The sequence below is a fragment of the Fusarium mangiferae genome, assembly GCF_900044065.1.
Source record: "Fusarium mangiferae strain MRC7560 genome assembly, contig: FMAN_scaffold001, whole genome shotgun sequence".
In the NCBI taxonomy this organism is placed as follows: Eukaryota; Fungi; Ascomycota; class Sordariomycetes; order Hypocreales; family Nectriaceae; genus Fusarium; species Fusarium mangiferae.
Genome location: NW_024573921.1, coordinates 4,042,276 through 4,068,803, shown reverse-complemented (window position 1 = coordinate 4,068,803; position 26,528 = coordinate 4,042,276). Strand labels below are relative to the sequence as shown.

Genomic DNA, 26,528 nt, shown 5'->3' with positions numbered 1-26,528 from the left:
CCACCATGTCTGCCGCTCCTCTCTTCTGGCAAACTCCCCTCAAGTACTGCCGCTGGGCAGCCCGCGAGCGTCCCGCCCTCTTCTGGTCCGTCATCATCGGCGCAGCAGGCCCCGTCGCCATGCCAATTGTTCCTCCAATCCGACACTACTTTGGCGATATCGATGCTCCTCCCGTTCCCGTCACCTATCCAAGTGCGTGCCCCTCGGCCTCAATCCTCCAATGCGAGACTAACATACACAGTCCCCTCTGGTCCCAGGAAACAACTCACCGGCTACGACGACTAAACATGTCGAACTGAAAAGAAGAAAGAAATATCACGGCTCCGAGGAGCACACTTTTGTACAAACTACGGCGTTTCCCGATACGAGGGAGAGAAGGGATATCATAGAGGAAGGGACGAGAAGATCCAGCAGCAATTGACGCTTCAATTCGATTTTTCTACAATCAATCCTTCCACCGGCTGTCTACATTTCAATACCTATATATGTGTGTGTGTTGTGTGAGGGTGTGCGCGAGTCGTTGATTTTCTAAGCATGCGTATAAACGTCAAGCTGGAAACGCCGTAGTAATGTGCAAGAAGCCAAAAAACAGAATATCCCCCTCCTCTTTAATCATACGAGGCTATGTCGGTGGTCATATCGAACTGATGTCCGATTTGGTAGGGAAAGACTCTATCTTTCCCTGCTTAGTAGATTCCATTCGTACTAGCTCTGTTAGCTGGAGGAACATTATTGAGAGGAGGAGACACTTACAACTCGACCGTCATCATCTCCTGTGTAGACGCATGTTGGCATTGGACTGATGCACGTTATGCCTGCCTCTGTGTTGCCACCCTTATCGTTCTTATAGTCGACATGGTCAAGCTTCCTGAGGAGCTCAAGCGTCCATCGACTGCCGACGATACTGCGTCGCCAGACATTGACTCTGCCGCGCTTGTGGCCCGTGAAGATCAAGTAATTGTCGAGCCATTCGTTTCCAGCACCTTCGTAAAAAGCACATGAGTGGATGTAGTCGTCCTGCTCAAAGCAGACATTCTGTTCCAGAAGGAGTGTGCCGTTGAGGGTGTACAGTATCACGTTAGGTCCCGAGCAGAGAAGAATCTCGCCCGAAATGTCGTTGATACGTGCACACTCGACAGGTCGTACCAATGGCAGCTTTCTAATAAACGACAGTCTGTTCAGATCCCACAAGAATGCTTGCCCATCTGCAGAAGCAGTCAAAAGCGTGCTGAACGCTTTGCTGACTGCAATTGTTGTGACAGGCGACTTGTGTCCAAAAAGACTGGACCTCGGCAGTAGCTCAACCGGCTTTCCAGGTAAAGTCTGTAATGCATATACCGAAATAACACAGTCTTCTCCAGCAGTGATCAAGGTTTTGGAGTCGGCAAAACAAGCACATGAGATCTGGCCAATGTGGAGGTTCTCAAAGAGTCCAGCAGGCTTTGTTGAGTTAGCGATGGGACCAGATGGAGGGACAAGTTTATGCATTACCTTTCGATTGTCGCTGAAGAAGAAGCGAATGCTATTGTCTGCGAATCCCCATTCAAGGAATTTGTCGTATGGAGGGAAGTTGAGGCGGAATGGAGAGGCACACAGCAACCGGTCGAGTTTGGAGGCGTGGATGAGGGAGGCTACTCGTTCGTGGCTTTCTATTATATCGTTTAGTGATGTCTGGGGTTCAAAGCAAGCAGAGCCCTTACCAAGGAGTGGATGTGGTAGACAGCCCAGCGAAAACACACTGCTGTCTAATCGTCTAACTGGACTCTTGACGTGTTCTCGAGCAGGGTGCGACTTCATAAACACTTGATGAGGCGTCTGTCCAAAGTTGTGGATCACACCAGCTAGAATAGCCCTCTCCTTTGCATCCGTGATGCTGTCCAGATCCGTGGCGCCACGGTACGAGAGATGATGAAACACATTGAGGTTTTCCACAGCTGCTTCACCTCGTTGCTTGTAGCCAAAGACCAGATCAATCCACTGGTGTAGGTTCTCGCTCACATACGGACTTTCAAGCGCTTCTCTGTGTTTGGCGATGAAGATCCTCGGGTCACCCTCAGCCCATGGTGGAAGCTCAACGTGGTCGACCTTAACGCCGTTGCTTTCGCGATTGCCAAAGTTGTAGCCGTTGACGTTGGTCAAGAATTCAGGGAGACAGTAGAACTCAGGGATGAGCTCTCTGACATCAGCCTTGTTCTTGCACGAGGCTGATTTCCAGGCTTCTGGGATCGACTGAAACAGACGGTCGGCGTGGTCGAAGCTTCCGCCTTGCAGTAGGATGTATGATTGAACAAATGGCGGTAGACGAATCAGGTATGATGAGACAATCATGGCAGAAGAGTAGTGTGTACCATAGTGGAAAGGAATCTCTCCAATCTCTGCCAACGCATTGTAGCTCTCAACGAAACCTCCAACTCTGTTCGGTGTCTGGGCACCCATTGGCTTTGACAGATCGCGGAAAGTGTTGGGATCATCAAGGTCCAAGTCCTCGCTTGTATAGTCAGCCAGAACCCAGGGAAAGACTGGGTATTGAGTCAAATCATTGAACGTCCTTCCAGCCATAGTGTTGACCATCATGAGATAGTGAAAGTTGGAGATCTCGCCCTTCTGCCATTTCTTAAGGAGAGGGTTCCAAGGCGAAGAGTTGAAGAATGTGCCGAACTTGGACCCAAATCCTTGGGGCGACTCATCAAAGACTTTGAGAGACTCCAGGCGCCAAGCATCTTCAGGGTTCGGAAGCGTGTTTGCGCCGCTTGTGTGGGGTGCCTTGCTGAGCATTTTCACGAACAGGTTATCTCGCACCACAGGATTGATCGTGGTCAGGAGATAACTTCGGCCATCTGTGAAAAACACCTCAATCGCAACGTCTCGGAACAGGAACCGGCGCTTCGAAATGCTGATAACATCCTGCCATCGCCAATGCCTCGATTCCTGCTCCTTGTTGTTCTGTCGCTTCTCAGATGTCTTAGCATCCGTGACGATCTGAGAGAAAGGATCTCGCTCTTCGGGAGGAGCCTGCCAGACATTGACGATGTCGCCGTTGGCACACTGAAACACGTTGTCCATTATGTAAAGGGCCTCCTTGCCAATTATGAGGATTCCCTCACATGCTTCCAGTCCGATGATGCGTGAGATATTGTATGCAGACTGAACTTGGTCTCCACGCTCCAATCGTCGCATCACTTTGCGGTTCTTGTCCTCGAAACCTTCATCTCCTTCGTTGGGATCATTAGGATCGTCCACAAGCTCAAAGTCATCCTCTGGCGCAACACCAGAGCTAGGTTGCTCGGCTGGCTCGGTGGATTCTGGCTCCTCCGTGAATTGAGGCTGTTCAGTACTTCCATCCAGAGCCGATGCAGCGCTTGGTCTCGTCGGCGTCACAGCAGAGGCCTGGATCGAAGGAGCTGGACTGGCCGATGTATTGATCCGGAGAGTCTGTAGCACCTCGCTCGCCTTCCTCTTCGGTTGATACTCATCCTTGCTGATCGTAAAATCCGGTAGAACCCTCAGCCTCATTCGATTTCGTCCTTCTGTGCGATCAAGCTTCCACTTGGGTGTAGCTGCCTCACTGAACACCGCACCAGGCCTCATAAGATCCCGCTCCATCTTGGTGTAAGCCGCGCTTAGGAATACTAGGTCATCTTGTTGGTCCTGCATGAGTCTCTGATACTTGAAGTACTCAGAGTTGTAGATGCTCTTCATCCAGGCGCTGTTACCAATATCGTGACTGATGAGAATCTTCTCTGTACTGATGCTCTCCGCATGCAAGGATCTGAGCTTATCTTTGCGCTTGGCGAGACGAACTTTGGCTGTCTCCGAAGTTCGCACGTTTTCTAAACTGACGAAATCCTCCCATGTTTTGGACATACCGCCAAAGAAGAGGACATCTAGTGATGGGCGGTGCTTATCAACCCAGTCAACGAATGATTCATCATCCACACCTGTCAACTTTTGAAAGTCCTTCGTAAGTTGCTTCTGGTCTGGCGACATGCAAGAGCGGATTAGCGTAGCAGATTCTTCTGGCTTCTGCACCAAGATAATGCGTAAGAAGTTAGCTGCCGCAATACGAAGGGGCATCTTGTCGCCAATGAGTTTCGTGTAGAGCTGGTACCAGAAGAGTTTGAGGAACTCATCCTCGCTGGTAAAGCACCCGAGAATTGACATCTGCCAGTACACCATCTTGTCCATAAACTGCTTGGCCTCTACCAAAGTGGTTTCTTGGTTGTCAAGATCTGATAATCTCAAAAGAATGATCCTGAGTAAACAGCTTCGGATTGTGGCGACAGCCTGGCTGCAAAGTCGGACACTCTTGAGGTTCGAGATATCCGGACGCTGCAGAAATTCGAGGAGCATGCCAACAAAGTCAATCATAGCTTCGGCGCCATTCATGAACCACCCTTCAAAGATGGCCTCCGACATATGTGTGCAGAATCGAGAGAGGTTGGTCAGTACACGAGGCTCGCATATTGCTTTCTGATTGAGCTGAACATTATTCGTCAATTGGGCAATCACATGCTTCAAGATATAAGACTCAAAGTACGCTTGGTGTTCACGGAACCCAGGAGGGACTTTAGTGAACAGGCCAAACCCTGGGAAATCTTTCCGTGCGAGAAGCTGGTCCATGAAGACATTCACCACCAGCTCTAAGAGCCCATCCAAGATATCGCTACTAGGCTTCTTGCTCGGTGCTGATCGCAACGAAGGCAGCGCTGGGTTCAGTCGAGCTGGACTAGGTCCAACTGGTGATTTTTGTTGGGTGAGTAGGATAAACGACGATGCTCTTCGCAGTGGTGTGCCCTTTGGTGGTGTTGACTGAGGCGACGGCACCGGATCCACGCTTGTCGTTCGTACAATAGGTGTGGCATTTGAAGCACTACCACTAATTGGACGAATAATAACATCAGTCCCCTCAAACGTCAGCGCCGTATCGCCAGAGTTCAACTCGGTTTCGGGTGTCACCGCATCGGCGCTAACGATGACTGGGTAGAGTGCTGAGAGCAAGAGTCTCACCCATTCTGAGTTCAAAGCAAAGTCTCTGAATTCTGTTGAGCGTGCGTGAAGATCTGAAAGGAAGCGAATAACAGTATGTAGCACGCTAGCATAGCTTGCAACTCGCTCACTGTCTCGTGAGAAGTTGGAGCGTGTCTCAAGAGCAGTGGCCAAGTTCATGGAGCTTGCTCGCGGGCGTAGTTCAGTGGACGATGCGTGCTTCTTAAGCGCGAAAGATGGGTCTATATGTGTTGCCGGCGAGTCTGGATCATCCTGATGTCTCATCACATCCTTCAGACCATGCTGTAGCATGGCAGTAATGACGGACAATGAGTCTGGGTATACGACTTTTCGCTTGCCGAATGTCTCCAAAAGACTGAAGAAGTCGAAATTCCTGTCAAAGTTGATCTCAGCCACATCGTAACCAAACAAGATACTGAAGCAAATGGGCCACAGAGTTGGCATATCCCAAAATCGCTTGAGTCTGTTTGACATGATGATGAAGCCTCCCGACTTTCCGGCGAATTTCGAGGTATAGTTCGAGCCATGGGTAACGAGGAGACGCGCCAGGATCTTGCAACCGTGGACAACGACTTCCGGATCATCTTCAGCCAGTAAGTACAACAGCCACTATAGATATTAGCAAAGAAGAAACCACCAGAACGACTTGTTCACCTTGTTTGTGACAGTTCGGGCAAACTTCTTGATGTGCGTTGTGTTGCCCTTTTCACACAGAATGCGCGAGTACATGCTAAGAACCTTGACACCAAGCTGCTTCTTGGTCAAGAACTTCAACCCAGAGGCAACCGCAGCTGAGGTGGGATCAGTCGGCGTGCCTCGTCGTCGTGGAACTGGAGTGCTTGATCTAGAGATGGCCGAAAGAGGTCGTGGAGTTCGTGGTAAAGAGGAAGGTTGTGAGTGGAAGGCGTATGTGATGAAAAGCGACAGCGATCGCATGACCTCTTGGCTGAAGTTGGACGCTACAAGGACTTCGAAAGCGCCCATGAAGTGAGATATCGTGTCTTCTGATACAACCTCTCCTTTCATGGCATCGAGCAGCCTCTTGACAATTCCTAGGAACGATTAGCATGATTCGCAAAATGTTGACATAACATACTCATCCTTATCAGTCTCCGACTGTTAAATTCGTGATACTTGCTCTTAACTGCGAATGTCACGAACTGTTTATAGTAAAGCTCTTGGATCCGAGGCGCCGACTTTCGCCAGATGTCCAGGTCAATGAGCAAGATGCGATACGCAAGGGGGTTGATGATGAAGGACTCCATTGGTTCTGTGTGGTTATATCCAACGAAGCCAAGGATGAGACTCAGTAGTTGAAACGCCAGCCGATCGCGGTCCTCGTTAGAAACCTGGAGTCGGGTGACAGTTGAGTCGCCACTGCTGCGGTCATAGCCTAGCTTGACGCGGAGAAGCATCGCCAAAATTCCATATCCATTATCCTTCTCGATTGCCTCACTGTTCCTCCAGCTTTGTCGAATGCAGTAAAACAACATTTCTGCCGATCTCACTGTCTCTTCTATTGACGATGCTCGCTCAAACAACTTCAAAGCCAACGGAGTAAAACCAGCAAGCCGCCATAGGTTCTCGTCCAAGTACGATGGCACAGCGACTATGGGACTGCCTCGGAATTGCAGAAGGCCTTGAACTCTAAACAGAGAATCCGGAAGACTTGGCACCGCACAATTGATGGCTAGAGGAGCACCCTCTTGGTTTGATGCTCGGAAGAGATTGCGAGCACAGTTTCGCGGCAACGACCTCAACAGTCCTGTGTCATAGAATTGCACATTTTCTGGGAATGTGGCTGAAGGAAGAATGCTGAGGAGGATCTTGGACTCTGGTAACAATGAGCCTGCTTTCTCACGGACAGCCCTTATAATGTCCGAGGTCTCTCCCTTTCCAGGATGTGCGATCTCGTTTCTCAGTCCCAAGGTGGCTGATGCCTCATAGGTCTGAAAGCCTCCTAAGCTGTCCTGGAAATTGCCCTGGTATCGTGGCCCAAGACCATAGTGGACTGCCAAAAAGTCATCACTCAAGGCATCTTCGAACAGATGCGCCGAGGCAAGCGACCATCGCGAGAACACAAGTCCAGGTCCTATTTGGTTCGAAAGGTCTTTGGGCGTACCAATGAAGGCCTGCACTGGGTTCGTCTTGTTCTGGTTCGAGTTGAACGACGCAAAGCTATCGTGCGCGCCATTTGACAAAGGTGGGAGATGGGGATAGTTGCAGCGAATTTGTTCTGAGAATTCACCATTCACATAGAGTGACGCCTTGCTAGTAACTAAGGCCTTTGGACGGCGATGCACAATAGCAATGTGGTACCATTTCTTCTCTTTGAAGGAAACAGACTTAAACCTGACACTAGGTTTGTTGGAGGTAACAGATGTTTGAAGGATAAAGTTGTGAGTATCCCTCTCAAGATACATCAGCAGAAAGCATGCTTGTGTGGAATCAAAGACACCAAATATTGTTGTGTGTGCAGTAGGATCGAAGCTGTCTATTCGAATCCATGCTGTAAACGTGTAACCCGCACTAGACTGTGGTGGAAACGATCGACCAAGACTCGCCAATTCAAGGGACGAATGGCCGTGCAATGAGAGATCGAATTGGAAGAATGGAGGGCCGGAATGCTTTGATGTCATCTGTAAGCAGAACTCGGACGCTTCAGAACCAGGCCTTGATAAGAGGAATTGTGTATCGGCAGGTTCATTGACACCCAAAAACATGAGCATTTTGCAGATCCCCAAAACCTTCTCTCGCTCAGGTGGGCTAAGTGCTGAATCGACATTGAAGGCGACCCGTAAGAATTGTGACAAGGCACCCGTGGAATGGACGGCAGCCCGGTTATATATAGAAACCGCGATGATACCGTGAATTGTCTCCAGGACGAGTAGAGAGGCGGGGTTTGCGAGGCCATCTTTCATTCGAGGAATGGCCATCCAGAAGCTGACAACTGCTCTCAGAATTTCAGGGTGCCGTATTATGGTCTTAGCATTGACAACCTCCTTCACACCAGGTGTAATATTCTCGGCAGATTTGGCCAGCACAAGATCCCATTGCTCTTCAGCGCTATCATCCTCTTCTTCTTTTGGGGAATTCTCGTCGTCGGGTCGAAGTGATTTCGCGATTGATTGGCATAGGAGATCAAGGGCTTCGTCGTCGAGGGAAAAGGCGAGCAGCTTGCCAAAGACATGGCAACTTATCCAAGCATCAGGCTCAGCCCCACCGAGTCCTATGCTTGCGATAACTTGTTCTAAAGCCTCCCAACCGCCTCCCTCGACTCGATATCGAAAAAAACGTCGGTTCCCTGAATGTCCGCGCAGCGCCCCCGAGAGGAGGTTGAGGCAGTCTCCTAGCAGCTTGAACAGAGCAAGCATATCCGCATCGCTTCGCTTATCGGGGTCGTAGTAGCCTGAGAAGGCTCGCAGCAGATTGAGTATGGTTTGGAAGCCATCGGCGTGTCGAAAGTCATCTTGGAGGACGGGCGAGTGCGTCGCAGAAATATGCTGGATAATATGTCGGAGTTTTCGTAACAATGGCGGTATTTGGGGGTATCCGTCTTGCTTGTGTAGAGTCGTATCGAGGTTCAGAGCTTCGAGCAAGCCCTTTATTATCTCGAAGGACTTGCTGTTCGGAGGGTTTGAGGCCGAAGTGGACGACCGGTATCTTCTTGGTATTGACGCCATTGTGTGGATTGTTTTATCACGGGTTCATTCCAGAAGCAACCTTTCCCCCTGAGCCCTTCAAGGGTCCAGGCCGTTATCAGTCGTCGTAGGCATCGAAGAGTAAGATTTAGAACTTGTTGGAGCTACCGGCGCGGGGCGCATGAAGCTCTCTTGCAGGGGAAGGACAGCGCACAGAACACGACCACGGGACTCGGCGATTTGTGAGGAAGATCGGCGGGAGGTATCGGGACTCAAACTCGTCCAACAGACTTTGAAGCTGAAAATTAGCGAAGGTGTCTTGAAACAAACGGTCACGACTGGAGCCTGGACTACCTGTGCTCAATACTGTAACTCGGGTCAGCCTTGGAGGTGTGGCTTGGCTGTGGCGAAGGCAGCCCCTCACTCCATACTGTCAGTGCCACTACTTTTGAGCGGATCGCCTGAGCTGACGAAGCTCGAGTCACGGTGTTGGAGTGACATGAACGCGTGCACCTGATGGAAACCTCCACACCTGCATAAGGAGGAGGGTTTCAATGTAAGGGTTTTACAAAAGATGAACTACATCGGTCCACTCATCGTGAATTTTGGATATCGTGTTGATACTCGAGACATTGTCTTGTTTGAAACGCCATGTCTCGGTGACGTCGATATTTGGTTCAGGGTAGCTCGTACGAACATGTAGCATGTCATACAGATGCCATGAAGTTGTGTAACCACTGGTCCTGCTATCTCTTTGTAAAATTGGAATACAGATCTATGGAAAATAGGGCCTTTTCGTGTCACTTTGAAGATTGGTCCTGCATTAAACATACAGATCTTGCTGAATGCTTGTTAAGTAGAAGATGCTGCGAAATTCAGAATACGATGAACACGGGAAACATCATGAAGCTTAAAATAAGACAAACAATGCACAGCCGTAAATACTCTGCGTAAATATTCCCAGACAATTAATCTGGGTGATTACGATAGGCTAGGCAACATGCTTCGAATGCGACATTGGCCTCAAATCAGGGTCGTGCTGCTCAGCTCCAGGGTGCATGAATCTATAAGCAAGGCGGGCTATAGAGCCATGGACTTAAAAAACAATGCCGATTTAATATATGTATAAAGGCATCTGACTTCTGTGTTGCTTTCGCCTAGGCATTAACTTAATTCACAAAACTTACTGTTATTTACGGAGTACAATAGTAGCTAATCATCATCATAAATAGATCAGGAGCTTTGTCGATCATGGGATGATTGAAACCATAGATGTTCCGAGATTCGTTAACCCTTATCTCAAACAGGTAGGCATCAGCTTATCTACTGGACAAAGAATTGATAATCAGACAGTTTGTTGAGCAGCTCGGTCGTCCGACGTCTAGGATGAGCTACAAGTGCTGCTTAATGGCGTTATCTGAGCCGGCGAGATAACAAATTGCTGCCGATACTTGAGAGTGGAGAGCTCCCCGAGAGCTATGTACCAGATGTACCAGATGCAGTCGCGCTACGCATGCGTATGTACCTCACCCGAGCTTGGAGCTCAAGGTGCCTGGCGTGCATTGACAGAGAGCAAAGCACTGGCCAACGTTAAGCCCCGGATGTTCTGGGTGCCTGGTGAGATGATGAATGGATACCGTGAAATGGCTTATCAATTTCGCATAGTGAATCATGACGTCCTCTCTGCCGTGTTGTCTTTCCAAGGAATCGAATCTCCCCAAGACAAAAGGTCACTTTATCCCTGGGAACGGACTGGGGTGGTGAGGCGCTGCCGGCGTTGGCTTGGAGCGAACAGCGCTTGAATTGAGACATGGGCATGCTACACTGGGCACGTGCCAGGGACGTCGTCTGACTCGATGGATCAGGCGGATTAGGTCAGTGGGGGCCAATCGGAGCCAAGGCGCTCCCCGCATTCTACGTTTTAGCACTGGGTAGAGAGACACCTGTTTTTGGCTGCAAACACCGCAAACTGGAAGGTACCTGACTTGTTGAAGCTCACCCTGTCTGGGTGGATCTTGGTTTCGGCGCGAGCAGGATACTTTGATCTGCCTGAGGTAGCACAGTGTGAGGGAGCTTGCGTATTCATGATGAACTGTATCTGTTTATGGCTGAGTAACTGTAATGGATCAGCCTTGAGGAGCGAATACTCCGTTGAGATGAAGATACGCCGGGAATATAATGGAAAGGACACATGATAACCTGTGAAGTTTGATAAAAAGGCTGAATCGTCAACGAATAAGCATGCATGAGAAGTAAATCTTGCTCTCAACCTTGAGTACAGTGGTGTCGTGTTCGCTCTCGTTACCGAGAGCCTATCCATGAGCCATGACTCGAAACGAGGCGGACAAACACGACCGGGTTGTCAGCCTTCGTCAACATGAGGCAAAGACTCGCCATCAGTTGACTCTCAAACGATCAAAAGCGGTGAATGGGTGCTCGAGCAATCACTGCATCTCCTTGACTCTCAGTAAAAGCCCTCATAACATGCTCCTCGTCTTCATCATGACCATTCCTCGGGTCAAGACGGCTGAACTGTAGCCCGCCTCGGCCTTCTGAACTCAGTGCATGGCCAAACTCTCACACGGCCCGTCATGAGAGCTAAGAGGTACCTGGCCCAAACAGGTGCCGTTATCGCATTGCCTCGGTGACGGCCATTGGTCCTCTAGAACGTGCGCTAAACCATATTCGGTCCTCAGCCACTGTGTTATCGCCCATCCTAGCGATGGATGCGTCACACCCTCCTGCCGGGTCCCCCAGGCCCGCTGAGGCAACACTGGAGCTGTCGCACGCTGCTCGTGCTTTGCTTATCTACCCCAGGTGCTGCCGCCATCGCTTCTTCTTCCTTTCATCATCTCATCCATATCCATCATCTCTCTCCCCATCCTCTGAAGTATCGATCTCGTCTGATTCCATCTATTCAGACGGTCGAGGACATCAATTTGTCCATCTGTTTTCTGTCTTTGAGTCGCAGGTAGACCAAACACAAGCTTTGTCGCTTCAGCTTCGTCATTGCGCCTTTCGTCACCATGAAGTCCGCTCTCACCCTCTCTATGGCGGCTGTCGCCAGCGCTGCCTCCTTCAGCGTCGGCACAGTCCACGACAAGGCCGCTCCCATCCTGAGCTCCATCGATGCCGAGACCATCCCAGACTCGTACATCATCAAGTTCAAGGACCATGTTGATCACGCCGCTGCCAGCGACCATCACATGTGGGTTCAGGACGCACACAAGCAAGGCGAGACTGAGCGCCTCGAGCTGCGAAAGCGCTCCATTCCTTTCACAGACAAGACCTTCTCTGGCTTGAAGCACACCTTTGACATCGGTGATGCCTTCAAGGGCTATGCTGGCCACTTTGACGAGTCCATGATCGAGAAGGTCCGAAACCACCCTGACGTAAGTATCTCCCATTATGCCTCATGATCATCAGAAGCTAACATCCACCAGGTCGAGTTCATTGAGCGAGACACTCTTGTCCACACCATGGTCCCTGTTTCGCAGAACATGATCACTGAGGACAAGTGCGACGGCGAGACCGAGCGACAGGCTCCTTGGGGTCTTGCCCGTATCTCCCACCGCAACACCCTCAACTTCGGTACCTTCAACAAGTACCTCTACTCTTCCGATGGTGGTGAGGGTGTCGATGCCTACATTGTTGACACTGGTACCAATGTCGACCACGTCGACTTCGAGGGTCGTGCCCACTGGGGTAAGACCATTCCCTCTGGCGATGCCGATGAGGATGGCAACGGTCACGGTACTCACTGCTCCGGTACTGTCGCCGGTAAGAAGTACGGTGTTGCCAAGAAGGCCAACGTCTATGCCGTCAAGGTCCTCCGATCTAACGGCTCCGGATCCATGTCCGACGTTGTTAAGGGTGTTGAGTTCGCTGCCACCAGCCATCTCGAGCAGAAGAAGAAGGCCAAGGACGGCAAGCGAAAGGGCTTCAAGGGCTCCGTCGCCAACATGTCTCTTGGTGGTGGTAAGACCCAGGCTCTCGATGCTGCCGTCAACGCTGCCGTCCGCACTGGTATTCACTTTGCTGTCGCCGCTGGCAACGACAACGCTGATGCCTGCAACTACTCCCCCGCTGCTGCTTCTGAGCCCGTCACCGTCGGTGCCTCTGCTCTTGATGACAGCCGTGCCTACTTCTCCAACTACGGAAAGTGCACTGACATCTTCGCTCCCGGTCTGAACATTCAGTCTACCTGGATCGGATCCAAGTACGCTGTCAACACCATCTCTGGTACCTCCATGGCCTCTCCCCACATTGCTGGTCTCCTCGCCTACTACCTCTCTCTTCAGCCCGCTGAGGACTCCGAGTACGCTCTTGCTTCCATCACTCCCAAGAAGCTCAAGGAGAACCTTATCTCCGTCGCCACCGAGGATGCTCTCTCCGACATTCCCTCCGACACCCCCAACCTGCTCGCCTGGAACGGTGGTGGCTGCAGCGACTACAAGAAGATTGTTGAGGCTGGTAGCTACAAGGTCAAGGCTGCTCCCTCTTCTCGCGTTGAGGAGATCAAGCACGCTGTCGAGCAGGAGGTCAACCTCGTCTCTGGTAAGCTGACCACTGGTGCCAAGGAGCTTGGCTCCAAGGCCGAGAAGTTCTCCAAGAAGATCCATGAGCTCGTCGATGAGGAGCTTGAGGAGTTCCTTAAGGAGCTCAACCTGTAAGATCTATAATCTTATCACTGGGTGCATTGGGTACACATTATGCTGGGATTACGGATTGTTATGGGTCTTTTTTGGTTTGGGTTACATGACATTGATCGGGGCGCTTGCTCTTCTAGATGACCAGTTGTCATCACATTGCGCGCTTGGATGCATGGGTTAGTCCATGGGGCAGGTTAGATTTAGGCTTGCTCAATTACAATACATCTCCTCATTACATGATCAATTTTCTGCTTCGTGACGTTTGCTTTCTGTGCTGTTCATGTGCATGTTGTTATCTTACCATCACCGATAAGGCGGGCACCTGAGGGAGGGTAGGTGCTTTGGAGGTGCTTGTGCCAGAGGCAAGGCTCTTTCGTTGTTGCTCACCTGCGAATAGTTCCTTCCATCTTCGAACGATACAAATGCCCTCCCGTTCCTTCCTCATGTTTACCTCAAGTGTGTTGAGTCATTCTTTGCCATGTCTGTCTCTCGTGCTACCTATTCATATGGTGTCATCACCAACAAGGCATCACTCTATCCTTCATATTGTTGTTTTCGAGTCTACAGTCAGCCTTCATTCATACCCAACTCTTATTTGCAGTTGCAAATCCGAACATTTATGAGAAATGCTGCGACGTAACAGCTCTCGAAAGAAGAATCGCCGTCCGCTGAGTCGAAGCAAATCGACCAACTCTGTCGCCCGCAGTCCCATGCGCGATCTTGAATCCATCAATCCTGTCAGGGCTGAACGAGATGCCAACATTGCTGCTGTAGTCTCGTATCAACGAGCTCAAGATAGGGATAGTAGTGAGGGAATGCCACTCCCACGGGACCCTGCGAGCTTCTACACAGACAGGAGTGATGGCACTGGCAGCGTCATCAGACACAGCCCGGAGCGGACTGACAGTGCTCTGAGCGGCCATGGCAGTTCAAACATCGCTCGCAAGAAAAGCGTTCGCTTTACCGGGCCGTCAGCTCACCCACGCAGAAATTTTGCATCGAGAGCGAATGGTGGAAGAGATTCTCCGACAAAAGCAACTTCCGCGATCCATGCTTTTGGGAAAGCAAACGCCAGACCCTCATCCACGCTGTCGTTCCATAACGAACGACCAGATAACTTCTCCCTTACCCGACGTTACCTAGAGACGCTGCAGCCACCCGACTCGTGTTACCACCCCGAAGAAAATGCTGCTTCGATGGATGTGTCCTACAAAAAGGTTAGGAAGTCCCGGTCAATGGTGACTTCCTCGCATGCAGAGACAGGGACAATTTCTAGTAAGACGTGGTCTGCAAGGACTCGCCAGCCGCCTACAGTTTCTCGACGTCTGCCTGCGAACAGCGAAAATGAACAGCTAAAGGCTGCGATGCCCCCCAATGCGAGTCTCAGAACTTCTACATCAATGAGCTTCCTCAAAACCCGGCGACGGCTGGCGGCGTCACGGTCAAGCAGCCATGCCGATGATCATGATCTGGCAGTTCAACTTGCTAGAGAGAGATTCCGACAGATACAAGAACAAGATGCGAAAAAGAGTCAATCGTCTTCTTTACTACGCCCAAAGCACACACAAAGCGAAGGCTCTCCCTTCCGGAAGTCGATGCGCAATAGCAGCAACAACACGGCAGTCTCGGCCCTTTCTACTATCTCCAGTTCAAAGCAGAGAGGCATCCGAAAGACGGCGCGCAAGGTATCTCATGGGCTCAGATCCCGACTGCGAGGGCTGTTTGGCAGAGGAAAGAGTTCCGAGGACTCAGACCAGCATGAACACGAACAAGGCGCGGTGGAGAAGGATTCGGATGCAGAAAGTTGCTTGCAGATTAGGGATGCTGAGTCGACCGAAGAAGCATCCATGTTTCAGGTTACATCGCATGTGCCTTCTCTGCACGACGTACCGTCCAACCAACAACTCAGGTCTCGCAAAGGTAGCGTTGAAAGCTTTGGAGACGGCGACCAGCATATTCCAGATGACAAGTCTCGCGTCACCAGCTGGACGAACTCGATGACAAATACAGTGACAAGCCATGGGACTCTTGGAGACTGGGAGAGGCAGCGCCTCTCTGTGATCAAAGAGAATGGTACGCATATTCCTTCATCAGTTCGATCGATCGAATACCTGGAGCAGCAAACTAGAGACATGATTGCAGACATGTCGGTTGACAGCGAACGTGTCTACTCAGCCCTTATGGAGCGACTTGCACGCAAGGAGCCGACGGATAGGGTCTTGCAGTCTCAACCAGGCTCTGTAAATTCCAGAGGAACGAACACCGGCAATAGTGATAGTTATCCCACCAACAGACAATGGGATTGCTCCACCATTCGGTGCGTTCGGCCTGATGATAACGTTTTCAGGGACAACGGGGGTCATTCTTCTCGAAGTTCAAGCTTAGCCACTGAGGTCCCCGAGCACGAGAACAAGCACCAGCCCGAAGCCGGCCACGCATCTATAGTCGAACACACGGCTGCATTGGATTGGAGCGACGATAGGACTCACTCTGAAAGCGAGCGTACTAGTGTTCTACTCCAGGGCCTGGAACCACACAGGACGATCACCCAAAGGAGCTCTGCATTTTTCGCAAGTCCTTCTTGTCAATCGTTCCGCTCCCCAAGTCCTTATCGTCGCGCTCTAAGAGCAAGCCAGATGAACTCTGAAGACGAACAAGACGCTTTTCAGGGATCAAGGTATCTACATTCGCTATCGACCTTGTGCCTCCCGACGCGTCAAGGGAGCAGCCCATCTTCAGGGAAGGACTTGCAAGTGGGGGATGCGGAAAGTGTTTACTCTTGTACGGGCGATGATGCAAATCCGGTGCAGTCAGCTTCGGAGAACACCATGGGACAGAATGCGACCTGCATCTATAATGATCCCGTACCGCCGCCAGAGGTTTCTGCCAGACTATCACGCCGTCAACACCAACGAGATACATCTACAGCGAGTTCTGTAGAATGGAAGACCTGGCTTAGCTCAAAAGTGTCACAGCTCGAAGCACCTTTGACACCCACGAAGCGAGAGAAATGGAACGATGTACTTCCAACACTGGGCCATGTTAGAGAAAACGCTTCCATAGGCTCAACGCCTGAGCACTTCGCACCTGCGAAGGATGCGGCAATGAACCGCAGTCCTCTGAGCAACGTCAAGGGCAATGCGCAAACCTTTCAAGGTGGAGACAGTCCGACAAGATCAACGCGTCAAGTCTTGATAGGGTACGACGAGAATGCAGCGCCGAGTTACAAAGCCAATACTTATACCAAGGAGCGGCCCCCATCTATACCGCCAAGGAGCACGTTGCGAGCGGTGCCATCTCTGCCAAGTGTCGGCTCAAGAGGACACATTCCAGACACAGGTTTGGTGAAGGAGATGCCGCGAATGCGATCACTAAATACAATAGGACGTCTCAATTCGACCCCGGAGGAATCTATTAACAAGAGGCGGTCCCGGACACGAGTCACTGGTTGGCAAGGCTCACCAACCAAGTCAAGCCCGGGGGTTCGTGCTCTTACAAATATCCAACATCCTAGGAACGGACCACCTGCTCTTCGAGGAGACCCTGGCCTGAAGTATCCGGCCAGAGCTCAGACAATAGAGAGACAGCCAAGAGACGCGATGAGGGATCAAGAGTCTGATGCTCAAGCGATGGGCAGCAAGACGATGGTAGACCTGTTTTTGAGTAGCCGGCGGAACCAAGGAGATGGTAGAAGTAGTGGATTTGGCAGTTCACCAGCGGCATTTCTTTGAATGCCACATGTGCGAGTCGCTGAAGTAACCCGGTATGGGAAGAGTAATGTTTAGTGAAGGAGTGGACAGTTATGCAGCAGCAGGTCATCAATACTCTTGTATATATCTTAGCTGAGGAGTCATTGACTGCAGGTTTTCCCCCCGTATCAAGACATGCCTTTAGACGCAAGCTCATTGAGACAATATTGCGAAATGATCCCATAAACTGTATAGCATTAATTGAGGCCGGATACTTGAGTCACGGGGTCGATTGAGGCATCGCGAATGCATCTGACGTGAGGTTTGGATGATATGAAAGAGAACGTGTATTACTATTAGTGCCTACTTATCCTGATCGAGAGGACAGACGTGAACCTGCCAATACTTGGCATACTCCTTAGGAAAACTCTTCTCCCTCTCCTTGCTAATCCACTCCCCATACTTCTCATGCGTAACCGCCTCATCCAGCACGCCCTTCTCTTTGTTCGTCTTTGTAAACTCCAAAAAGTCCATCGTGACTTTGACATACTCCCCCAACGCCTTCTTCACATCCGCCGTGGCGCCAGTGGCAAAGTTGAGCAGCAATGGCTGTAGGAGGGGTGCATCAGTCACACTGGGATGGGCCGTTCCAATGCTGGTGAGAAACCATGCTGAACCGACTTTGTCGCGCACGCCACGGACGAGCTCGAGAACTGTGTCGAAGTGAGGACGGCCGAAGAAGATACTGTGGGTTTTGGACCAGGAGTTGGAGTGTACGACGAGGAGAGGCACGGGGATGTTGGTGTTGAGTTGACCGCTGGATTTGCCAGGGTCAAGAGCGATACCGCCGATGGCGGGATTTGTAGCGGTAGTGTTGGCAATTTTGAGGGCCTGGAGAGCGCCCGTTGCGCCATAAGAATGGCCGTTGATGGTCAAATGCTTGAAGTCCAACCGATCCTTCCATCCATCCAATGTGCTGCCTTCGCCACGAGAGCTCGAGGCGAAGATATCCTTGCCCTTACCGTCATTGACATCCTTCAGGACTCGAATAGCCTGCATAATCTCCTCCGTGCGAAACGCAAGCTGCTCTTTCTTGAGCAACGTATCATTCATAGGCGGCTCGGAAATGAGATCGCTCTCCTTCAAGAGAAACACAGGCCTGTCCTTCTTGTTCTTGATCTGGACCATACTACCAGGACAACTTCCATCGCGATGTTCTAGCGCAGCGATGACGTGGCCGCGACTGGCGAGCTCACCGAGATAGTGCGTGTAGTCCGTTCTCGAACTCACAGACCCGTGCGAAAACACCATGACCGGAAACTTGTCCCCGTCAGATCCTAAGAGCGGAACGTCCACCTTGGCGGGAATCGTGATACTGCCCACGAGAACCCATAGCGCAAATGTGAAGATGGGTCGGATGATGAAGTTGTTCACCCCCGCGGCGCGCGCATATCCCTCCGCCGTAAGACTCAGCGGTTTCGGCACCCAAGGATGTAGCGCACCCTTTGACCTGGCGCCCTTAACAGCAGGATAATACACCGTAAACAGCACACTCTCGACCTCAAACGCCGGCTTCTTCGTGCTCTTCAGCAGCGTCTTAGACAAACGCTTCGGTTTCTCAAGCGGAATCTCCAGATCAACGGCCCCTACGTCATGAGGACCCGAATAAGCCGGTAATCGCGACGAGAAGAACGGCTGCCATGTTACGAAGCAGTAAAGCACGTAGACGCCGATAACAGAACACGCTACATATCGCCACGTTAATCTCGGACGGAAAATGTGCCTGAGATATTGCGCGAAGGGTTGTAGAGAGGTTGTGATGCGTGTGAAGATGGTGCTTGGTCGGGGATCGAGCCAGCGCGGTTTAGGCGCTGGTGGATCCATGGTTAGCGGAAGATCCGGGTCAGAGTCTGAGGAGTCTGAGAAGGGGGAGTTGAGGCGGTTGAGTTCGAGGTCGATTGAGTTTTGAGACTGTGGCATTTCTTGGAGGAGGAGGTTAGTGATGAGGGTTGTGAAGTGAAGTGAAGTGATATGATGCGTTGAGTGTTTCTTGTTAGTGAGTGATGAGGGTGGCGATGACGCAAGCGGGTCTCGTAGCATTCGGCATTCAACTTATCGATTAGAGAGGGGGATTATTCATCAACGATAGAGCGATAGACTTTAAGGAGTATCTTGACATTCAGAACATGACTACCTGTGATGAATTATAGGGTCTTTAGTGATGGGAAATGGTACTGTAATACACTTTACTCACTCGTGATAAACATCGATCACAAAACACAGTGTCTGATACAGTGTGTAGGACAACATCACACTGCCCTGCGATTCCCTCGATCAGTCGGTAATTTAATGGCAAAAAGACACACGAGACATTGCTGAGATAAATGTCCATAGTAATTCACAGTTGGAAGCAATGAGTGGAAGTAGTCATTAATGTAGCTGTTGCAAGGTCAACAGAGTTGCTTCACTGTCAGGCTGTTCACACTCAACCGACTTCATCACTTACACGCACAAACAGAAACACTTCTGCAATGGTCTTTCAAGTGAGAAATAATAGATAGGGTGAAATAAAATATATGTAGGGACTGCTGAAAATGCCATGAGATTTAATGCCTCAGTTCGGTTCGCAGTCTGCTCCTGGTTACAGCTGACCAATATTTCATATGAACGTAGCTGAACAACACCAGCTGAGATGTGGAATCTCGTTTCAAACTTCTAGCTAATTGAAATGATGCCTTTTGTAACATCTAACTTGTATTGGACTTAGATATCGACCAGAAAGTGAGAGCTGAGTTAGCAAGCATGACCAGGCGAAACAGAGAAGAAGATCTGGTCATTGAGGTTCAACGAAACGTATTATAATGATGGTGGCCGGAGAAAGCCCTTAGTATTCGATAGATATCTCAGCTACCATTAGGTTTCAGATTGAGCCAAATGTTTTATGAAATGCGTCCTAGCCCTTCCAGCTATATGAATCTGGTATCGCAGACTGTTACCGAGACAGTAGTGATAACTACCCTGAGCTGACTACTACAAATGATACGTACATAATGTATGCAAGGTCTAAATATATCTTCAACACCCATTCAAACTTCTATTGGCTAGATAATGGTGAGGCACATGGGGACTGTGTCTTCAGAACCCCTAGATAGTCACAGACTCACAGTTGTCACCAAACCCAGATCATGCTGATGACACAATGATGCTGCAGTAAATGCATTTGACTTACTTGGATTTCAAATCACTCATTTGACTGAGAGCAGGGAATCAAAAGTGAGGTCGCAGTCCCCAGGAACAGCAGGGCGACTTGAAGTGTGGCTCGTAAATACCTCGTTTAGCTATCTCATAAAGTTCACGAAACCCTGTCGACGATCAAAACTTCCAATAACGTCCCGCCACGCATAGACATGTGAGAAACTCAAGTTCACCATGTCAATGCGACACCCGCGCTATTCGCGTCAACGGGCGCGTACAGCACATATTTTGGCATCGCGGGGTGATGATGGACACAACTTGCAGTAGTATCACCTGTCACTTTCTTGATTGATAAACTCAAAATAATCTCGGTCCTGTAGAATAAGAAGACGTTAGATAAATCTGGGGCTGATCGACATGGCTGGACGATATGATACTACTAAATATGGATAATGTATTACCAGACCTCGGCTTACTTTACCAGTTCTCGGGATAAGGCATCGAAGATCGGCAAGAGACTCACGTGCCAAGGAAATACGTACTCCAGATCGGGTGCGACGTAGGTGAACTCTCTAAGCGATCATATGTACCCCATCTCTTGGATGTGACCTAGGCTGAACGACATGCGACAATAGTGACACGATTTCACCTCAAGGAGCGAATAGAAAGGTGTGAGGCATACGAAGAAAAGTGTCATGCTCATTATTACTCTATGTCATCCGTGGTATTCCGTCATCAGTCTATTTCCCAACCATTGGTATCAAAGCCTCCCAAATTAATCCCGTCGATCCGATCTCAGCCCCTCCCGTCAGCCTGTACCTCCATATTTCGTACCCGTTTCACTGAAACGTAAACTGAGACACCTAGTCAGCATTGATCCCAATCTCCTGCATCGTTTATTGTTACGTTGTTCCTCTCAAGCCGGACACTTGAGAGATGCTGCTTCTTCTTCTTCCACTTTCGAATCCAATGCTGTTGTGGTAGTCTGAGGGTATTTGCTGCAATGTTTATGACTGTCAAGTAAAGACTTTATTTCTTGAATTTCGCTTTGTAAGGACCTGATCTTGGACTCGAGGGCTGCGTTTTCAGTCTTGTAGTCTTGGCCACGGGCCGTTAATGTCGCGTGATCTGCTTGAAGGGCCATGTTTATATATTTTTGATGATCAGCTGAAGAGAGATATGTAAAGAGGAAACTTCTCCCTATCTGAAAAAGAAACGACGTGAGCGATTAGATATATACATCTGTCGTATCGAATTGTCTACTCATCGACGATCCCACCCTGAGTTAGCAGAAAAGAACGCAGTCTAGAAGCAATTTCGGCCGAGTGGCTGGCTCACCGAAAGACTTGCATAAGCATGGTGTCATAAGCACTTCATCGACCCCGTTTTCTAGTGTCAAAAGTCAGACTAGGCGTGTCAGTTGGACCCTGCCATTGGCGTGCGCCCAAACAATCCCAAGGGTTTCAATTTTAGATTGAGGGCTAATTCATCTGCCGAGTCAGGCATTTAGGAATCAGCTTTCTAAAGGGGTGCATGGTACTTTTTGAGCCTATAGATCGATGATTCTGAGATCTGGCGTTTACATCCATCCAACCCTTCTAAAGACAAATGTCGCGCCACTGGCCAATGCCGTGGCACCGGTAAATACAATCAGCGTCCCATAGCCCGTCCCGTATCCACCTGCTGCTTGGCCCTGCCACGGCATTCCCTTTATTAACGCGCCACTTAGCGGGCCGGACGCTATGTTTCCTATCCCTCGTCCTGCTGAGAGGACGCCTAGTACCATGGCGGGATCAAATGAAGTTCCGCTGGTGCGGGTGTTGGAGGGTGTTGATGATACCATTTGCATGATTCCGGTCCAGGCTGATGTGTATGACCCCGCAAAGATGCCGTAGAAGATGCAGAAGACATACAGGATGGGCAGGCTTGTCGAGAAGCCCCAGAGGAGAAATGTGCTCAGTGTGGTACCGGCTGCCGAAATCATGAAGCAGTCTGTAACGTGTAACCGATCTGTGAGAGCACCCATGGCGACGCAGCCAAAGACTGAAGCGACGTTAACGAGAAGAACCGTTAGGGCAGACGCAAAAGATCCAGCACCAAGAGCAGTCCGAGCATACGACGGCAGATAAATCCCAGGCAAGAAGAAGCCCAGCGCTTGAGCAATGTTAGCCAGTTGATGAAGCAAAAAGTTTCGCCTCAACGCAAAGCCCAACTTGAGAGGATTGATATGTCTCGTCGCAGAGTACGGCAACCGCGGCTTGATGAAATACGCCAACGGTAAGGTCAACAAGAACAGAGAAACTGCCCAAATTCTCAACGTAGTACGGAACCCATATTCATGTAGAAACTTCTCAAAGAGAAGCGGCAACGCGAAGCCCGCGAGGCCTGTCCCAGACCACATTATCCCAAACGCAAAGCCCTTACGTTTGGCGAACCATTCGTCCATGTAAAGGATACAAGGACAGTACGAGATGGAACCACCAATGGCGTAGAGGACGCCTTGGGTGAGGATGAGATGAGTTGTGTTTTGGGAGAATGAGCTTAGGGCGAGGGCGATGCACATTATGAAGAGGCCGATCATGGGAGACCAGCGACTTTGTCTTGGGTAGAGACGTTGAAGGCTCATTGTGAAGGGGAGCCCGAGATACATGATACCCTGTGGATGTGAGCGGATTGTGATAGAGAGGAGGTGATGGTGCATACCATTGCACAAGTACCGATGACGGCGATGGCTGAGGATCCTTCAAAGGGGGCATTGGTACTGTAGTAATCTTGGAACACACCAAACGCAAAAGGGAAGCCTATACAGTCAGTCAGTTGATGTACATCGATAAATGGCAGCTCAACTCACCCCACGTAAGAGCCTCAACCATAAAAGAAGCCGCCAGGAACAACCAAGCATCCTTCCCGCCATCTACCGGCGGAAGAGAAGAAACTTCATTTTCGTGAGTGCTCGTGAGGTCAAGACCTGAAGAAGCAAAGCCCTCTTCACGACCGGGGTCTTGACGCAGCTCAATTGAAGTCTGGCTCATAATTCTCAGATTAGAATCCCAATGTTTGGGGGTTTCTTGGCTTTGATATTCGGGGATTAAATTTTCTTATAGAGATGAGGATTAGAGTTGGCCGATGATCGGCGCGCCCTTGATCTGACATTGACATTTCGGGTGGCTTTCGGAGTGGAGCTGGGGCGTAGACTACAATTTGGAGAGCTTGTTGTGACATTTTATAAGATTTTATCTTGTGATGTAATTGAGGAGACGGTGTGATGGGGTTTGCATTTAATTGTTTGTTTCATTGAATGAGACTTGACAAGGGCTTGTTTGCGAGGGAAGCAGAACTTGTTGTATGGAGAGACCTTTGATGGTGCAGGAGGAATTGATTACTGATAGAAATACATAAGCCAGGCTTAGGATACTTAAATATCAAAAAGTTCAATGAGCTATACCGATAACATCAGTGTTGTCTCTGACTGAGATATCGGCTTGTGTGCGTTATCAGGGATTCAGGTGAATGGGCGGCGTTGTGAGGATAAGATGGGCAGTTGAGACTCTTATTCGGGTGGGCTATGGAGGGTATTCCTATAAGACGAGAGTATCCCAGAGCGAGTCAGGATCATCCATGATAAACTTGGTAGACTCTTTAAAGTCTCAAGTCTGTTGATGGTCGGAAGTCGGTCACCCCAATCCCCACTGCAAACTCCTCCACCAAACCCGAGATCCGAAAACCGGAGTCTCAATTTTATTCGCCCTTCACCTTCTTCAAAGCCGACACCCCGTCCATTCCCGCCATATCCAGAACCATGCGGTCCAGTTTATCCTGCGAGCATTGCCGGTAAGATCCCCATAGTCTCTTTACCCGTAACCAAGGAGCCGTTTGGCTAATTGGGTGTTGTGAAGAAAAGCAAAGGTCAAATGCGTCCACTCCGGAAGTGCACCTTGTCAACGCTGCCAACGCCTCGGAACATCGGGCTGCGAAATTACAAGACCAATTGTCAGATCTGCAAAGAAAGCTGTGAGGAGAGCACAGAACGAAGCGAGTTTGACGCCGAGGGATGATGTATCGGTGATATCGAGCACGGCGGGATTCCAGCCTATACCGAGTCCTGTCTCGTCAAGACAGACGACTTCATATCATGCATCTGATACTGTAGATGAGCATCTCGCCCGCTTGCCAATTGGGATTATTCTCAAGGCTCTGAATATCTTTACTGCCAAGTTTCCAGAGCTGAGGATACTGCAGGCATCTGCTTTTATCAAGGAGTATCAGACCGCTCGGTCCAAGGAGAGCAAGGCCTTGCTAGCTACGATACTAGCTATCACAAGAAAGCAATGCTCCATTGGCACGGGGGACTGGCTGAGAAGTTTGAAGAGTAGCGAGTGCTATGCTTCGTATGCTTGGAGTACTTTGTCTGACGCTATTCTTCAACCGCCAAAGGTCCAAGTCGTTCAGGCCTTGCTTATCTTGACGCTGTATGAGTGGGGAGTGAGAGAGTATCACAAAGCTTGGATGCACTGCGGTAAGTTCTTCCTAAACTCAAACGAACTTTGCTGATGTTATGAAGGAATTGCAATACGCATCATGCAGTCACTTCATAGCTCCCGAGTCAGCCCTCACCCCCTCGACATGTCTCAAAATAATGACACAGACGTCATGGCCATAGCTGTAGAAGCAAGAACATACTGGGCGTGCTTCATCATGGACTGTACCATCAACTCAGGAACATATAACCCGCGTATGCTTCCAATGTCCGAGATGCACAAGCTTAAAGTTCCTCGTCCACTGAACTACACCGACTTTGCATTCGGCTTTGACGGAGCTTCATTAGACCATATCTGCACTGGTGGTTTGTCCGGACTGGCACAGAGTTTTGAGACTATCGCAGCTGGTTTTGACATTTACGCCCAAGCAATGTCGTTTGTCTTTAACAATGGGCGCTGTGCACCGGGTATGTGTGCACCTGAGAATTGTCCATGGGCTCCCGGGTCGGCATGGTCTCAGTGCCGAGATAGACTTGAAGAATGGAGGAAGAGCCAGCATGAGAGACTCTGCTATCCGCAGCATAGCGTCGTGGTGCATATGACGTTGGGACATGGGGAGTCGTTCATCTACTTGAACATGCTGTACTACTTGAGGTGAGAAGACCCTATTCTGGATCAATGGTAACGATGTAATGCTGAAAATTCTCTAGCACGATCATGCTTCATAGAGAGTACTTCCCCTTCCTACCAACAGCTGATTTGACCCCAAGAGGTCCAGTAGACCCTCCCCTTCTGGAGGCCGAAGCACCACCAGGTTGGTGGGACGAAAGTGCCCGAGAGCTCTTTAACGCAGCTGAACAGATCGCATCTCTTCTCCAAGAGGCATCTGAGTGCGGAATTCCACTAATGACGCCTTTCTCCGGGTTTTGCGCTTTCACCGCCTGTTTTCTCAATCTCTACGTATTTCGATTTCCCAGGATGAATCTCAATCGAAGCTCAAAAGCCGAACAGCTTATGAACTGGGGACTAGAGTATTTGGAAGAATTCCAGAACGCCTGGGAACTAGCAGGAGGCTGGGTAAGGCCTATCCCTCCTATCTACGAGTCTGAAGCTAACGGAACAGATCAAAACGATTCAGAACTCATCACTCTTATACAAGAGAGCAACAGAAGACGCAGGACGTTACCGCGGAAGATCAAGAGCCGACTTCGAAACTCTTCACCAGTCGATTCATGAATATCGAATTGTCGATAGGTCGGATCAGCATCTGCAGCAGATCAGCCACGCAGATCGAAACTCGGCAAGGCGTGAAGAAGAAGCTGTGGCGAGTCAAGTTCAGGTGGCTAGTAATATGGGCGCGGCTGTTAATGCTTCGGTGCCGGATCCGTTTCCGAATTGGTGGTCGATGTTGCAGGAGGTGGAGTTTACGGATGTTGGCAATTTGTGGAACGGTATGCGTGAGTTATAACCTGGGGAATGAGCCTGGCATTATAGTTAGAAGGGCAGGAATAGGTCCATTTGGAATGGAGGCTGTTTGAATGGGTTTACTACCTTCCTCTCTGTAGAGGTCAAGGACAGGGTCTGTAAGTGTTCTGCATGAAGTTATGGCGTTTTGGGGAAAATACACGAGACTGGTTTGTGCCGAAATCCACGGATATATCACCGAATCTACCTGGTCTCATGTTGTTGTTCTCTCCCACGTTGAAGACAGTGGTAGAGCCAACAATTACCAAGATACTAGCAGATATCAGCACCTGTTGCATAATCCGAAAGGGACAAACAAATTCGGAATCCTTCACACAGATCCGCAGAGCATCAAGCCGTTAGCTTGTTTAACTATGCGCTTGCTTCCACGATGAATGCCCG

At 50.0% G+C, this 26,528-nt stretch overlaps 7 protein-coding genes across 7 annotated transcripts; 4 read left to right on the top strand and 3 right to left on the bottom strand.

Moving 5' to 3' along the window:
* Positions 1–5: 5 nt before the first annotated feature.
* Positions 6–285, top strand: FMAN_01818 (putative NADH2 dehydrogenase (ubiquinone) 9.5K protein, ubiquinone-binding; the record flags this gene model as incomplete). Its single annotated transcript, XM_041823268.1, has 2 exons — positions 6–192; positions 242–285. The coding sequence occupies 2 exons, from the start codon at positions 6–8 to the stop codon at positions 283–285; spliced, it is 231 nt and encodes a 76-aa protein (XP_041677165.1).
* Positions 286–672: 387 nt separating this feature from the next.
* Positions 673–8,690, bottom strand: FMAN_01817 (putative beige protein homolog; the record flags this gene model as incomplete). Its single annotated transcript, XM_041823255.1, has 6 exons — positions 673–705; positions 754–1,440; positions 1,492–1,649; positions 1,701–5,616; positions 5,662–6,059; positions 6,104–8,690. 6 exons carry the CDS (start codon positions 8,688–8,690, stop codon positions 673–675), a joined length of 7,779 nt encoding a protein of 2,592 aa, XP_041677164.1.
* A 2,984-nt stretch (positions 8,691–11,674) lies between these two features.
* FMAN_01816 (putative subtilisin-like serine protease) lies at positions 11,675–13,321 on the top strand (the record flags this gene model as incomplete). Its single annotated transcript, XM_041823244.1, has 2 exons — positions 11,675–12,040; positions 12,092–13,321. 2 exons carry the CDS (start codon positions 11,675–11,677, stop codon positions 13,319–13,321), a joined length of 1,596 nt encoding a protein of 531 aa, XP_041677163.1.
* Positions 13,322–13,926: 605 nt separating this feature from the next.
* Positions 13,927–17,031, top strand: FMAN_01815 (uncharacterized protein; the record flags this gene model as incomplete). Its single annotated transcript, XM_041823233.1, has 1 exon — positions 13,927–17,031. One exon carries the CDS (start codon positions 13,927–13,929, stop codon positions 17,029–17,031), a length of 3,105 nt encoding a protein of 1,034 aa, XP_041677162.1.
* Positions 17,032–17,352: 321 nt separating this feature from the next.
* Positions 17,353–18,873, bottom strand: FMAN_01814 (uncharacterized protein; the record flags this gene model as incomplete). Its single annotated transcript, XM_041823222.1, has 1 exon — positions 17,353–18,873. The coding sequence occupies one exon, from the start codon at positions 18,871–18,873 to the stop codon at positions 17,353–17,355; it is 1,521 nt and encodes a 506-aa protein (XP_041677161.1).
* A 2,890-nt stretch (positions 18,874–21,763) lies between these two features.
* Positions 21,764–23,406, bottom strand: FMAN_01813 (uncharacterized protein; the record flags this gene model as incomplete). The annotated part of the gene is made up of 4 exons (XM_041823211.1): positions 21,764–22,840; positions 22,888–22,985; positions 23,036–23,211; positions 23,258–23,406. 4 exons carry the CDS (start codon positions 23,404–23,406, stop codon positions 21,764–21,766), a joined length of 1,500 nt encoding a protein of 499 aa, XP_041677160.1.
* Positions 23,407–23,983: 577 nt separating this feature from the next.
* FMAN_01812 (uncharacterized protein) lies at positions 23,984–26,130 on the top strand (the record flags this gene model as incomplete). Its single annotated transcript, XM_041823200.1, has 5 exons — positions 23,984–24,015; positions 24,081–24,700; positions 24,746–25,316; positions 25,373–25,739; positions 25,801–26,130. The coding sequence occupies 5 exons, from the start codon at positions 23,984–23,986 to the stop codon at positions 26,128–26,130; spliced, it is 1,920 nt and encodes a 639-aa protein (XP_041677159.1).
* Positions 26,131–26,528: the final 398 nt, after the last annotated feature.